This window comes from Nilaparvata lugens, chromosome X, assembly GCF_014356525.2.
Source record: "Nilaparvata lugens isolate BPH chromosome X, ASM1435652v1, whole genome shotgun sequence".
Taxonomy (NCBI): Eukaryota; Metazoa; Arthropoda; class Insecta; order Hemiptera; family Delphacidae; genus Nilaparvata; species Nilaparvata lugens.
In genome coordinates, this window is record NC_052518.1 from 3,221,017 (window position 1) to 3,236,361 (window position 15,345).

General features: G+C 33.5%; 1 protein-coding gene across 1 annotated transcript in view; it reads left to right on the forward strand.

The window, feature by feature from the left end:
- LOC111056570 (protein CBFA2T3) overlaps positions 1-15,345 on the forward strand; it is a 127,355-nt gene that overhangs the window by 25,699 nt on the left and 86,311 nt on the right. Inside the window, exon 2 of the mRNA XM_039442243.1 lies at positions 1,290-1,397. Coding sequence (XP_039298177.1) covers positions 1,295-1,397 — 103 coding nt within the window. The 5' untranslated portion in view covers positions 1,290-1,294. The remainder of the gene's footprint in view (positions 1-1,289; positions 1,398-15,345) is intronic.

The window sequence follows — 15,345 nt, forward strand, 5'->3', positions numbered from 1 at the left end:
GTATACTAGTACTCTCAGTACCTAGAAACGTAATTAAAACAGAAACTTTACGAACCTCCGGAATTGCGTTGACTTCAAAAAATTGTTCCAGTAGTTCTTCATAAATATTCCAATCTTCCGAGTGAATATTGAATTCGGGTAGTTTTCCCAAATTCAGGGAACGAGCTTCCGTCGAATCCTTGTCGATTCTTTGAAGTTCTTCATTCCTTTTCTTATCTTGTTTTTTCTTCTCGTCGCCATTGTTAAGTATTCGTTTATTCACCTAAATAAGACAAAATCAAAATTAACTTGATGTCATTAGGCCAGATCAAGTACTAACTATTTATTCTAAATCCCATGGTAACGTTCCAATTAAACATGTGATTTCTCAATACATTACAACTATAATGTGAGGCAATTGATTATTTCCAGGTGCTAGATGATATAATGTCATTCTTCACAAAATAATGTATTTATTTATTTATGAAAAACATGGCAGCATACAGGATTTCTCCCAAAAATTGCTTCCATAACAACACAATATTACAATAGTTCATTATACATAGTGAGAGTACAGAAAAAAAAGAATATTGAAAATTACAATGAAAGAAGAGGAAAAATAATAGAAAAAAAAAGAAATGAACAAATAAAAAATAAAAAAACAGAATCAGTACTATAGTGTAGTCCACCTTATAATGGCAGTGGATGAAGATAGAAGAACAGCGATGCCGATTCTCTGCATTAATTAATTATATTTCTACACTGTCAAAAACATAATTGTCATCGTTGTGGACCTAGAAAAGGATTTGGCTTTGTCAAATGATAGACAAGGATAGCAAAACCAAAGTTGATTAAATACTGTCATTATAACGTGGACCTCACTATAATCATACCCTCGAGCCCTCGAGGACTAGTGCAAAAGTGGATTCAAAAAACATACAACATCAACTCAACAGACAAGAGACACATTAAAACACTCGACAGTCACACTCGCAGAAGTCGCCTACAATCCCTACGGAAGCGACTGTAACCGAATGACGAAAGTCGAGATGATCCGAGAAGCAATTGAAAATGGATGATGATCTATACATGGGAGAGTTCTGATGATTTAAAGTGTTGCAATAAGGTATAAATAATCTAAAACTGGAACGACGAGGCACTGCAGAAATGTACACATTTAACTGGGAAAGCAAAAACATTGAGCTGATTCTGCAATCATTTATGTGATACTCGCAATGGTAAATGGTAATAATAATCATTTATTATTAGTGTCAGATAATGGTTGGTTTATAATTTAAACACGGTTGCAGGGCGCATGGAGGTGAAACTAATCAAAGAAGAACTAACTGAGGGTCAAGGACAACAATCACTTGCTGGCAAAGAAGCCTCTTCTCTCCCAAGGCTAAGAGCTACCAAAGGTGAGCGATTCCCAATGCTTTTCAAATAAAAATTAATTGGTAACAAAAAATTAGAATAGAACATGTTTTATAATTTTCCCTACAGAGAGATACATCTGTTCAAAATAACTTCTTCTTTAGCCAGTCATTTATTTTTTCCTCCACCTACTGTCTAAAGTACTTACTTTACTCCCTGGAACATAATACTAAAGTGTCACTTTTTCGCTCTCGGTACTAAAAAACAGAAAAACTCCCTAGGGAGGGAAAGTAACTCCATTTAAATAACATGGGAAGCATCTCTATTTTAAAAACGTACATTTGAAATAGGTTAGGTCTAAGCTCAGATGAGGAAGCATATAGAGTAGTCATTGAACCAACTAAATTCAATACCTCAACCAGACATTTGATCAATATATGAAACTTATGTTTGTATGCTAAAATTATTACAAACTTCATATCACTATACTAATAAATGAATAACATTTTTTTTATTCCATGTTATTCAAAATACCAGCCAACGAATATTCCTCATTAACTAATCAAATTTGAAACGGGAACTTCATCATAGCTGTAGTTGTGGCGGCCATTGTTGTTACAACTTTTGCCGACAATAGCGCATAGCGCTGTCGGCGGAGAACTGTGATTACAAGCCAGCTGTTTCTGTTTACTTTTTAGATTATGTTGTAACACATTGTTTGGTCAAGTACGTTTTTAAAAATTATTTTATTTGCAGTTGTTATAAAAATGTAGGTGAAGGAAAAATGTTGTGTATATATCACGAGTGAAAAATGCTTTTTCTCCCTCAGGAAAATTGTTTCCCTTGGCTTCGCCTCGGGCTTCAAACTTTTCCTTCAGGGAGAAAAAACAGTACTTTTCACTCTAGATATACAAATAACTATTTCCTTTACATATGAAAACAATTCTCACTTAGTTATAAAAACATAAATTGAAAATACAACACAACTGTAATGTAAACTCACCTGGTCATTCTAGATTAATGGATGTAATTTAGGATCATTAGATACCAATATAATGTATTCGGGCGCCTTCTTTTAGATTGAATAGTATATGTCAGTTTTAATGAATACATAATTAGATATGAGTCGATCATCAATCACTAAGATAAGATGATCCATCTACATTTTTCCGGAAGAGCCCCAAATTCAGAGGTTATGTCTCGATCTTTCGATAGTGAGGTCCACGTTATAATGGCAGTATTTGATTGGAATTGGTGTTGTTGTCCTTGTCTATCTTCCGACAAAGCAGATAGCGCTATCCTTTTCTAGCTCTGCAACGATGTCAGATTGTTTTTCAACATTAATAGACATATAATTCAATCTCAATTATGAAAATTTAACATTTTTAATGATAGGAAAAAATATTTTGTTGTCTGATAAAATATAATTGATTTATCCAAACGAGAATGAACGGTTAATATTGCATCAGATACGGGTGTCAGCTATCCTCTATAGAAGGCAGAGGCAAGGCAGAGAATCGACAATGGTGTCCTATCTTTCTGCACTGTCATTATAACGTGGACCTCACCAAAGTCAGTCTAGAATAATGGAAATAATTTGGGATCATATTATATATTTGTGCTCTGTCTTTTAGTTTGAATAATATATTCAACTTCCAATGAATACATCAATAAAAATAAGCTGATCATCCGTCTCTTTGATAAGATGATCGATCCTCCGCCTTCAATTGGTCTTACGATTGTCATACTGTAGCCGGGACAGACTTAAAACGTGCCCATCCGATAAAACGGGAGTGACCTAGCTAAAAACGTTTTGTGATAAGTGGGTTTGAAACAGTGATCTATTGATAAATATATACATCTATAGTGTGATCCTCGTTATAAGTGTTTGATTAGCAATAGTATTAATAATAATAGTAATAAAAAATTTTATTGCCAAAAACAATGCATACAAAATAATACTCAATCATCTAGAGCATAAACTAATTATAATAAAAATAATACAATTATGAATATTATATACATTTAATTGCTATCCTTTTATATCATTCAACAAAGCGGATAGCGCTATCTCTTTCTCTCTTTGCTCTGTTGCCAGATCGTCTTTTAACAAAGTAGAATTAATAATTGATTGACAAAATATTTCATATTAACTATGAAAATTCATTATGAAGTTGTTGAAAAATATGATTTATTATTTTGAAGGAGAATGAACAGTTAATATTACATCAATTCAATTCAATCCAATTTATTTCACCAAAACACAAAACACCAAACAGTACAAAGATGTGACAATCAGAAAAAAAACAATAATTATTATTCTAAATATCCATATCATTGTAAAATACGGCTGGAGGTGAAGAACTACTGGCATAAGTGAAACACTTGTTCGCCAGTAGGAGTAGAGACTTAACTATTTCTAAATCTTAAGCTAATAATTTAAAATGGAATCTTTTTATTCAAACAATGGTAAGTATATTTAGAATAAATGCTATTAATTGTGAATTAATCCTGACAATAATGAATAGTTTTAAAAGCTGAAAAAATTTTCAACTCATAGAATATTAAGATGGAAGTAATAGTTGTGAAGTATCTAGTTTTTAATATTTATTGGAACAAACTTGATAGGTACACCGATGAGCACGTTCGGAGCACAATCAATAAACCTATTAAAAACAATATGAAAACCTTGTAGTACCCTTTATTATTAAAAACTTTAAAATATTTCAACGAGTAGCTTCGACCCTAGCTTAGGTAATTTTCAAGTTGAAATGTAGAAAATAAATAAACAAATTGATATTATATAATATGAACATATGCTTATTTTCATATTATATATGTTCATATTATATAATATCAACTTGTTTATTTATTTTCTACATTTCAACTTGAAAATGACCCAAATTAGGATCGAAACTAGTCGTTGAAATATTTTAAAGTTTTTAATAATAAATGGTACTACAAGGTTTTTATTAATTTGTACAAAAGTAGTGCATGTAAGTAAAGTGTTTCTATCAATAAACCTGTATCAGCTACCGTATATAGAAGGCATTGACAAGACAGAGGATCGGCAACGTTGTTCTCGTATCTTTTCCCACTGCCATTAAAACGTGGACCTCACTGTAGGCTACTGCGCAAGATCTAGCTACTCCACTAGACCATGAATCACTCCAATCACTGTCCTATAAAGGAAAATTTAGAAATTATAGAACATATAGAAATTATCCATAAATTTTTCGATTTTTCCACAGAGTATAGAATGTACAGAGTATTAATCAAAGTATAGAATGTATGTATTACATTCTGATTCTAATCCTCAATGGCTAATTAGGTCATCTCCTTTGTCTTTCTAATGCCGTTTATGCAACAATGAAATACTTTCGATTTCTGTAATTACTCCACCTATGATTACGTCCCAAATGGGTGAATTGTGAGTTGTCGTCGGGGGGGGGGGGGAAGGCACGGGGTGTTGGAGAGGGCCCCTCATGTCAACTGAACCAAAAACTGTCAGCCGACAAGGATAGAAAATAAGAGACATGCGGGTACCATCTTATAACAGGCTACTATAGCCAGCTTACTGTTCGGTTTAGGATACGGCGGACTTGATTGTTGATTTGTATATGAGTGCAGCTGATATTTTTTGAGCAAAATAGCAAAATTTTCTCTTGCATGCATTTAAATGAATCTAGCCGTACAATGTACCGTTCCCATTTCCATTGTAGAATCATATGAGAAGAATTCCGAGGATACGAGGATAAATGATCAGGAGTTAAAAATAGGAATGTTCAGATAAATTTGGTTGATAAATTAGTAAACACATTCAAATTGATATCAAAATTATTGTCCGAGCGAAGTGAGGTCTAAAGGTGCGTACAGATATACGCGCCGCGAACATGAGCAATTCACTTTTAATCAGCTGATGCCAAGCTTTTTATATCTGTATCTTACCGTCTCTGTAAAAATACAGATATAGTCAGCTGATTAAAAGTGAATTGCTCATGTTCGCCGCGCGTATATCTGTACGCACCATAAGATTCAAGTCGACGGTTTTGCATTTCTCTTTATGTTTATATGTTTAAATGTTTATATGTTCCGCATTTACGGAGAAACGCTGCAATAGATTTTCATAAAACTTGACAGGTATGTTCTTTTTCAAATTGCGCGTCGACGTATATACAAGGTTTTTTGGAAATTTTGAATTTCAAGGATAATATAAAAGGAAAAGAAGCATCCTTCATACGCCAATATTAGAGTAAAAATCAGACTATAGAATTATTCATCATGAATCAGCTGTCGAGTGGATTATAAATTGCATGCCATGACGCATGCAATTCAATATCTCAATGTAACTTGGTAAAAAATCAGCTGCTGTGTGGACTATTAATTTTATCCATGCAATTTTTATCCACTATTAAATGAACTATTGATTGCATGCAATAACGCATGCAATTAATAACTAAAATAACATAGTATTGTCGTTCGACCTTTCTCTGCTTTGAACTCGGGCTGACCTGTTGCCAGTATGTCTTGAAGGAGATCAGCTTTTGATGTTAGCATTTTTGATACACCAACCCCAACAGCCATTAGCCGTTTTCACACCGATATCTCGCCGACACGACATACAGACAGGATTTACTCTGATGGACAGTATAAGAGTAGGTTGTGGATTATAACTGCGCGAGGTCTACTGTTTACAGAACTACTAATGCATTTTTAAGTTGAAATTAACGGTATTCCTCGGATCATATACCGGAACGGTATTGCATGTATGAAGTAAATGGAAGAAAAAGTATGGAGTGATTTGAGATGGAAAAAGATGTCTAAAAATGTATTTTGCTTAGTGTATTCATGAGGTTGTTATTATTCTTTTTTATTGTTTTATATTGAAAATGAGTACATAAGATTTTTACTTTGTAAATTGAATTTTTTTTTTGAAACATATCTTTTGTCTGTCTGTCTGTCCGTCTGACTTGAAGAATAGAGGATACACTTTTGGAAATTCAGAAATATTGAGTTTGAAATTAAATTTTGTGTTAGTTTTTCATCAGTCCTACAAAAAAACTAAACAATCAGCTCGTACAGTCGATCAGATCATCTACAGGAATCAATAGATTTCACAATGATTTAAATTTGAAGAGTAGGCTAAGCACTTCTCATTTCTTTCAGTCTGCATTGTCAGTCTCTCAGTTTGAAATGAACATTATTCAGCCGAGTATCCATGTAAAATAACTTTTAGTTGAGTTATTTTCGGTCATTTTTGGTAAATTGGATAACTTTCTCAAAAAATTGATATTTTCAGAAAATTTTTGTTTTATTAGATCAACAATACCATGAAGAATCTATCCTTAAAATCTCATTGTTTTATCTTTCACCGAACTTGAAATGTTCTGGCACAAAAATTTAAACTTTAGGCGATCATATCTCAAAAAGTAATTATCGAAAAAAAAAATGTTTTCCTGAGAAAACTTTTTAATTTTGATAGCTTGATATTATACAAATCGAAAAACTTTGAAAAATATCACCAGTAGAACGTTTAATTTCAGCCTTTGCACAGCCTTAATGAAGAGTTCAGAGTCCTGAGAATCATGAAAATAACCTCTCTTTTCACAGAAAGCACATAAATACTACATTTTAAACGTGAAAAAGACTCAATTGGAACGCTTTAAAAATAAGTTCATGTAAGGTTCAACTCACACTCACGCGACTCAGGTCGAGAAAAGAGACTCGACTCTAGTCGAGAGCATGTGTTTTCAAATGGTGACAGTCGCGGAGACTAGAATCGACTTGTCTGAGTGTCACCATTTTAAAACACATGCTCTCGACTAGAGTCGAGTCTCTTCTCGACCTGAGTAGCTTGTGTGTGAGTTGAGCCTAAATGAACGATATAAAATATAGCAAGCGCTCGTAACACAAATGTAAAATCAAAGTGAAAAAGTCAATTATATTTTGACAAAATTCCTGGTAATACTGAAACAACTAAAATTTGTCTTGGTGGTTCAGTACTTTTTATACAGATGAAAACCAATGACGGAAAAAGTAATGAATTATCAATATTTAAATAGTTTTTTATTTGTAATATTAATATCTGGGCTACATATTGAAAACTTTTTATACAGATGAAACCAATGACGGAAAAAGTAATGAATTATCAACATTTTAATAGTTTTTTATTTGTAATATCAATATCTGAGCTACATATTGAAAACATATATTTTCATTGTGATTGAAAAATGAGTGACAGCTATCTCAAATCTTCCATACTTTCAATCTTAACCCTGTGATTCTGTAAAAGGACCGAACTTGAGAATAAATGGATTCAGTATTAAGGTCGGTTTTGTGGTAGTGGTGCTGGTTGGGTTCGGGGGGGGGTCCCGTTGAAGGGTAGAGAGGGGGGTCTTCGGCAAAGTCGAAACAGATGCAGGTACCCAGGTCACAGGTGCAGGCTTTGACATGCCGGATTTAGCTTGAAACTCAACTTGAGTTCGCTCTCTCACTCCCTCAGAATTATTGTCTTCGATTCATTTATTACCTTAAACGGGATGGCCGTATTAATCCATACTTTCGGCAGCTAGGTATGCTGTAGCTCAGCCTGCCCATGAGAGAGAATTGGATATGATGTGTATCACAATATCATGGTGCGTATCACACTGTGATTATGTGTATCACAATATCATGATGCGTATCACACTCTGATTATGTGTATCACAATATCATGATGCGTATCAGATTATGTGTATCACAATATCATAATGCATATCACACTTTGATGATGTGTATCACAATTCCATGATGTATATCACTCTATGATGATGACTGTGTATCATAATATCATGATGTGTATCACATTCTGACGATGTGTATCATAATAGCATGATGTGTATCACACCTTGATAATGTGTATCATAATATCATGAGGTGTATCACACTCTGATGATGTGTATCATAATATCATAAGGCATATCACACTCTGATGATGTGTATCACAATATCATGATGCGTATCAAACTCTGACGATGTGTATCATAATATCATGAGGCATATCACACTCTGATTATGTGTATCATAATATCATGATGCGTATCACACTCTGATGAAGTTTATCACAATATCATGATGCATATCACTCTTTGATGATGACTGTGTATCATAATATCATGGTGCGTATCACACTCTGATGATGTGTATCACAATATCATGAAGCGTATCACACTCTGATTATGACTGTGTATCATTATATCATGATGTGTATCACACTCTGATGATGTGTATCATAATATCATGATGTGTATCACACTCTGACAATGTGTATCACAATATCATGATGTGTATCACACTCTGATGATGTGTATCACAATATCATGGTGCGTATCACACTCTGTTGATGTGTATCACAATATGATGAAGCGTATCACACTCTGATGATGTGTATCACACTTTGATGATGTATATCACAATATCATAATGCTTATCACACTCTGATGATGACTGTGTATCATATATCATGAAGCGTATCACACTCTGATGATTGTATCACAGTATCATGATGCGTATCATAATCTGATGATGCACATCAAAGAGTGTCATTCATATGTACCATATCTCAAATGTGCAAGGATCAGCTGATCGGGAGGATCTCAGATTTGCGAATTTTCAGTTTGCCTGGTTCTCGTTGATTTGTGAATACAGTATCATATTAATATGTGCCATATCTCAAATGTACAAGTATTTCAACTTTCCATTACTTGTTTTTATTGTCTAAAATTATCAAAACATCTATATAATAAGAGAGAGTAGGGTTGTGTTTGTTCGTGTGTTCGTTGTTTGCATCAAAACATGTCAACTTGTGGATTGCATACCGGAAAAACGGGAATGATTTAGATCTCCAAATTTTGAACATAGATTCTAAAAATATCAATCTCGTGCACCTGGAAGCCCAAATTTCAATTTTCCTCAGTAAAGTGTTTGGAAATAACCCAGAAGGCCATTATCAAGGCAGCTCTTTGTGTTCCGATCCGTTACCCCACAGAAGCGTGTTCAATTCATTTAAAGTGCTGGACCTGAGACAACTTTTTATCAAGAACCTGCTTTTGTTTGGTTTTAAAAGAAATTTCAATATGTTGCAACCTGTGAACCATGTTTATCCAACTAGATATAGAATTAATGTCGGCATAACTGTCCCCCCTATCAATAGATCTGCATCAGCATCCAACCCTCACCACCTTATCCATATTATCTACCAGAATATCCCAACAGATTTGCGTACAGTTTTACCAAGCACAAATATCTACAAAAGAATGCTTACCTCATGGCTAATTCAAACTGGTAGAGAATCTTCTAAAAATATGTTAAGGTCAGCCCACACCACTTATATTTAAAAATACATTTCATAGTTTCTCCTCCCTTCTGATATATTATCTTCAATGATCACTAATCTTATTTTTATTCTTTGTATTCTCAGTTCTATAATATTATATCTTCTCTTCAGATTTTAGATCCTATTCTACATTAATTTCCTCATTATCCTTATATTCTTATCTCTCTCTCTTCTCTCTCTCTCTCTCTCTCTCTCTCTCTCTATCTATCTATCTATGTATGTACGGTATGCATTTGTATGTGTAGGTCTATACATGCATCTGTGAACATATATGTGTATGTTTATTTTTCTTCTTAAAATAATAATAAACTATTAGACGGTGCAGTACTTGATCAAAATCCAATGCAACTCGGTCCCCGCGCACAGGCACAGCCCATGCGGGGACCTTCCTCCTATTCAACAGTTATTTGTGTTAACAGCAATAATAGTTATCAATGTTTATTAATTTAACAGTCACAGTTTTTGTTAATCATGGTCATGTATTTTAGAAATTTTATTTTATATACATTATAATATCAACATAGGCTACTAGGCTCATAGTCATGTTATAATTCTGTGTATATCTTGAGTTTTATTGCTGCTATAACATGTATTGTGTTTTTGTTTTTGAGGAATAAACAGTTTGAGTTTTGATTTCCTTCTAGATTTTTCAGAATTAATGTTCAAATTCATCTATGCTACCGTAGGCTACATGAAGTTTCATAGCCCAAAGTATGTCTGTTTATGAGCAGGTTATAAGATTTACATTTACGAACGTCTATGTAGCGCAGCGGTAAAAGGCCTGCTTACAGAGCGATGGTTCCTCGGTTTGAATCCCCGAGGTTTCCCATTTTTTTGTTCTCAATTTTTCCCTCGAAACGTATTATTATCAATTATTTTTTGAAGGAATTTGTTTCATTACTATTGAACTTGGATTTTATCAAATAATTATTTTTAATGTAAAATTTTGCCACCAGTACAAATGAATTGGACATAGTCTTCATGCTGTAGGCCTATAATTGAATTTCATAAGAAAAACATGAATAGATCACAATAAAATAAGAAATAATTTATATTCTTCAGTTATAATGTACTATCAGACACGAATTCCCAGTGAAACGAGTATTTTAGGTATTTTGTTTAGAATTGGGAAGACAAAAGGCTGCCTGATTCAAATTGAGGAGGATCCTAATCGAACTAAAATTTATTGATGTATTGGAAAAATCAATATGATTCTGTGAGGTTTCCAAGTATTATGTATTCTTCAGTTTTCTATACTATAATAAAGGAAAGAACTGGCTTATACACGTAAGGAATAGGGAATTATGTTTGACGCATCATCACGTCTGAAATATACTCAACTGATTAATTTGAAATTTTGCATATAGACTCTTCATTAACCGAGGATGGTTATAGGTCTATTTTCAAATTTCGATTTTTTATTACGTCAAGTTATCATTTTGCAGTTTTAAAATAGACCCTTGCGAAGCACGGGTTACCTACTAGTTCCAAATAATATTAAGATATTGTTATTTAAAAACCAAAACCGAACCTCCCTAACCTTTGTTTTTCCCTTTAAACCCTAGTTAAACAGAATCTTATGTTCATCTAACTTGGAGTATAACCAGAAAAATATTCCCTTCAAAGTGTGAGTGGAATTTATTCAAGTAGTAACCATTTCCGTTTTTTTATGCAATCACAATAATAGCGAGAACATTCCAATTATTGATAAATAAAAAATAGTTCTATTGTCTGAAGAGTTGAGGAACTAGGATTCTTCAATTGGTTAAAATGTTTAACAACAACTAGCTGAACTCAATGTGAAGACTAAATAGCATTTGTCAATTTGTGTATATTGTAGCTATTATATATTTATTACTTGTACTGAGCATCTTAAACGGGGTTGTTTTCGTTTCTGGTACGGTCACATTTCTCAAGATTTATTGGAATACACACCATTAGTAGTTGAAGAAACCCAAATTGATGCAAGGAGGAGAATAAATCAATCTCTATCTTTCTCTGTATGCAGTATGTCCACAGACAAGAATCCATGAGCATGAATCTGTGACTATTTCTCTCGCTCTCTCTCCCCACCCTTCTATCACTCACACACACTCCGTCCAACTCTCTCTCTCCCTCACAAGAATAGCAGAAACAAACTGAAAGATTTGGAAACTTTAAATGGTGCCTATTTTTCGCAGTAATGCTGGAGTATCTGTGTATTTGGATGGGGCAATCCAACACAAACAATACAGATTGCTCAAAAAAACTTTCCACCGACGACATACCTATAATATTTTTTGATTCATTGAGAAAGTACAAAAATAAAGCTGGTGGCTGGATAAGGGTAACAGATCCATGGGTTTTGGGATTGTATCTATGAACGATTCTCACCTCTCAGATTGAGCCTTATACCAGATTGAAACATAATCATTACAATATCAATTGATAATAACTGAAGAAAAATTTCAATAATAATAATAGGCAATTTTATGTGCAATAGAACGGCTTAAGCCTTTGTATATTTGTATGATCTAGTCGATAATATTATGTGATTTGTCATTTCGTGATTTGCATTTCTTTCTTTCATTAATTTTATGTGGTAGTGATTAACATACATTCTATTTTTCTTTTCATTGTAGGCTAAACTTGAATCAACAGACTTTTATTAAGTTTTAAAATTCAGGGTTTAATTAATTACCTTTGCAATTTTCTCATTATAAATATTGATTTATTTGTCGTGATTTATTGATAATTATTGATTAATTGAATTATTATTTTTCAGGCCTATTGATTAATTTATTGTAGTTTATTGATAATTGATTAATTGAATACAGTAATTATTGATTTCAAGTTTTCTAAAATTGTTAAAATCTTATATTTATTTCATTCTCATTCATTTGACATACTTTTGTTAGTATTTTTGATTCATTTAATTTATATTTCTTATTATTTCACTTACATTACATTTCTTGTTTTTAACATTTCTTCATACTTAATTCTTAAAATACATTTTTGGATTGTATAGTGTATGATTGTAATGTGTGAAGGAGGCAAAATGGATTTTTACCTGTTGCCTCCATGAATAAAATTATTAAAATTATATTGCAGCTGTCAATGAAAATCAATTAATGTATCAATCATATTAAAAGTGTCAAGAATCTCTTATCTGACCTCTTGCAAAAATTTTATTTTATTTTTGAATAAATTTGAATGTTCAAAGAAGTCGATTCTATTAGCCTATTGTGATACATCTTCCAAGAGGCGATGTATAACTTCTCACAAAGGTATGAAACTGATGGAAATTCCTCAAGTTGCGTGTGGTACAATTCCAACTCCATGATTGCCAACTTTCAGATGTCCAGGAAGGCATTTGTGCAGAAATATAGCATCAAGCTTCTCTCTTCGCCATTCCAGAGTTTCCAGGTCAACTTCACGACAAAACTGGCTGTAGGATAGATGCTGCATATCCGGTTGAAGGCGCTTTAACATCAGACGCACAAATCTCCTTTGAACGGATTCAATCTTTTTGGTTATGATCAGTCTTTCTCTATTCCAAATTTCAGAAGCATACTCTAAGTGACACCGAACTAGGGACATGTAAAGAGTTCTAACAGTTCTAGGGTATTGGAAGTCCCTATCCATCACAACATGCCTAGTATTTTTATTTAATTGTAATAGTGATTTTCTATAATTTTCCTCTATTTATTCAGGAATTAAACAAAAAGTTGTATATTTCCAAGCGCGTTAGCTTTAAATCGAAATTCAAATTACAATGTGTATCATATAACTGGATTAAATATCAGATACAAAAATGCATAGCAATGATACAGAATAACAAAATGGAGGATTCAAATTGAAGCCTCTATTTATTCAGGAATTAAACAAATGTCTATTTTCAAGCGCGATAACTTCAAATTGCAATTCAATCAGAATGTGTATCAGATAACTGGATTGTAAGTATCAGACACAAAGATACACAGCAATGATACAGAATAACAAAATGGAGGATTCAAATTGAAGCCTACGCTTCCTATTGGTCGACTCGTCCGAATCACCCAGCGCTTCTCATTGGATGACGAGAGCCAATCAGAAGCAAGCACCGAGCTCTATAAAAGGCAAAGACTGTGTCTGTACACCTGCAATATTTCTGACTTTAATTATTGTGAACTAGCAGGTAACCCGTGCTCCGCAACGGTCCAATTAAAAACTTGAGGTAATGAAATCTGGAAGAATTTAAAATAGGCCTACAACCATCCTCGGTGAATTGAGAATCTATATGAAAAATTTCAAGTTAATCATTCCAGTAGTTCGGATGTGTTGATGCGTCATTCGTGAATTTCCTATCCCGTACGAGTATAAGCCAGTTCTTTAATATTGAAGAGTAAATAGATAGGAGAAGGGCTCTTCATACTCATTAAACGAATTTATCCTTCAGCGAATAAGTCCTTCATCGAATTATACCAGAGACAAATGATTGATACAAGTAGCTTTAACAGTATCTTACTCCAATGTTGTACCAAAGATGAGACCAAATTCTTGTATCATAAACTTGATACTGTATATTCCAAATTTCATAAAAATCAATAGAGTCGTCGCGACATACATACAAACATAATTATCCACAAGCAAACAGAAATTGTTGGCTTTATAGAATAGGATTGGAATAGTGATTGAGTTGGAGTAATTATTATCAAATACAGATACTGGCGTAAATTCTGATCAAGACTGTCGGAATATAAATTATAATTTCGATATCACCTACATATTTGTTTTTCATGCTCCCTCTGCGCTTTCAAAAACGAAAGGTTGACTTTTTATCCTTTGAATAATTTATTTACAGTATAACTTGCTATATTTACCAAACCAACTCTTATAAAACGAAGGAAATAAATTCCAGATAAAATAAAATATTTGCCCATAGCTGCTTACGTCCATGAGCTTGTCATATCTCTAATATTTAATATCATCATATTAGGTAACATCTACTATATGTTCCCTAGCAACGTGAAAATATCATATACGAGGGTGAATCAAATGAAAACCTTAAAAGTGTTGTAAAGTTTCGAGAAGTTGTAGGATTGATCCGGTAGTTGGCAGGATGTTCGTTGGAGCTTACACAATGACTAACCGGTGCATCAGTGACCTTGATACACACAACTAGCGGTGACTTCAGTTACAATATGGCCGCCCCATTATCAATATGCACCGCGTTCGATCAGCGATCAGTCATTCGTTTCTTGAGCAGTGAAGGTGTCAAACCAATGGAAATTCATTGCAGGATGACAGTACAGTATGGTGATTCATGCTTGTCCTGAAACAAACTTTACCATCAACCAGAAGCAAAAAAGGAATGGCGTCATAGCTCATCGCCAAAATTATAAAAATTCCGAACTCAGCGATCTGCAGGAAACCTCTTGCTGACTCTCTTCTGCGATGTAAATGGAGTAATTTTGGAGCATTGCATTGACAGGGGAATGGCAGTAAACATGAATTCTTATTCAAATCTCTCAAAAAACCAACTTCGGCCAGCAATCGGTCAGCATGACAACGCCCGACCACATACAGCCAGTCTCTCGGTTCAAACTATCCAGTATATCAAATTTGAATGCCTCATTCACCCACCTTATTCTCCATAC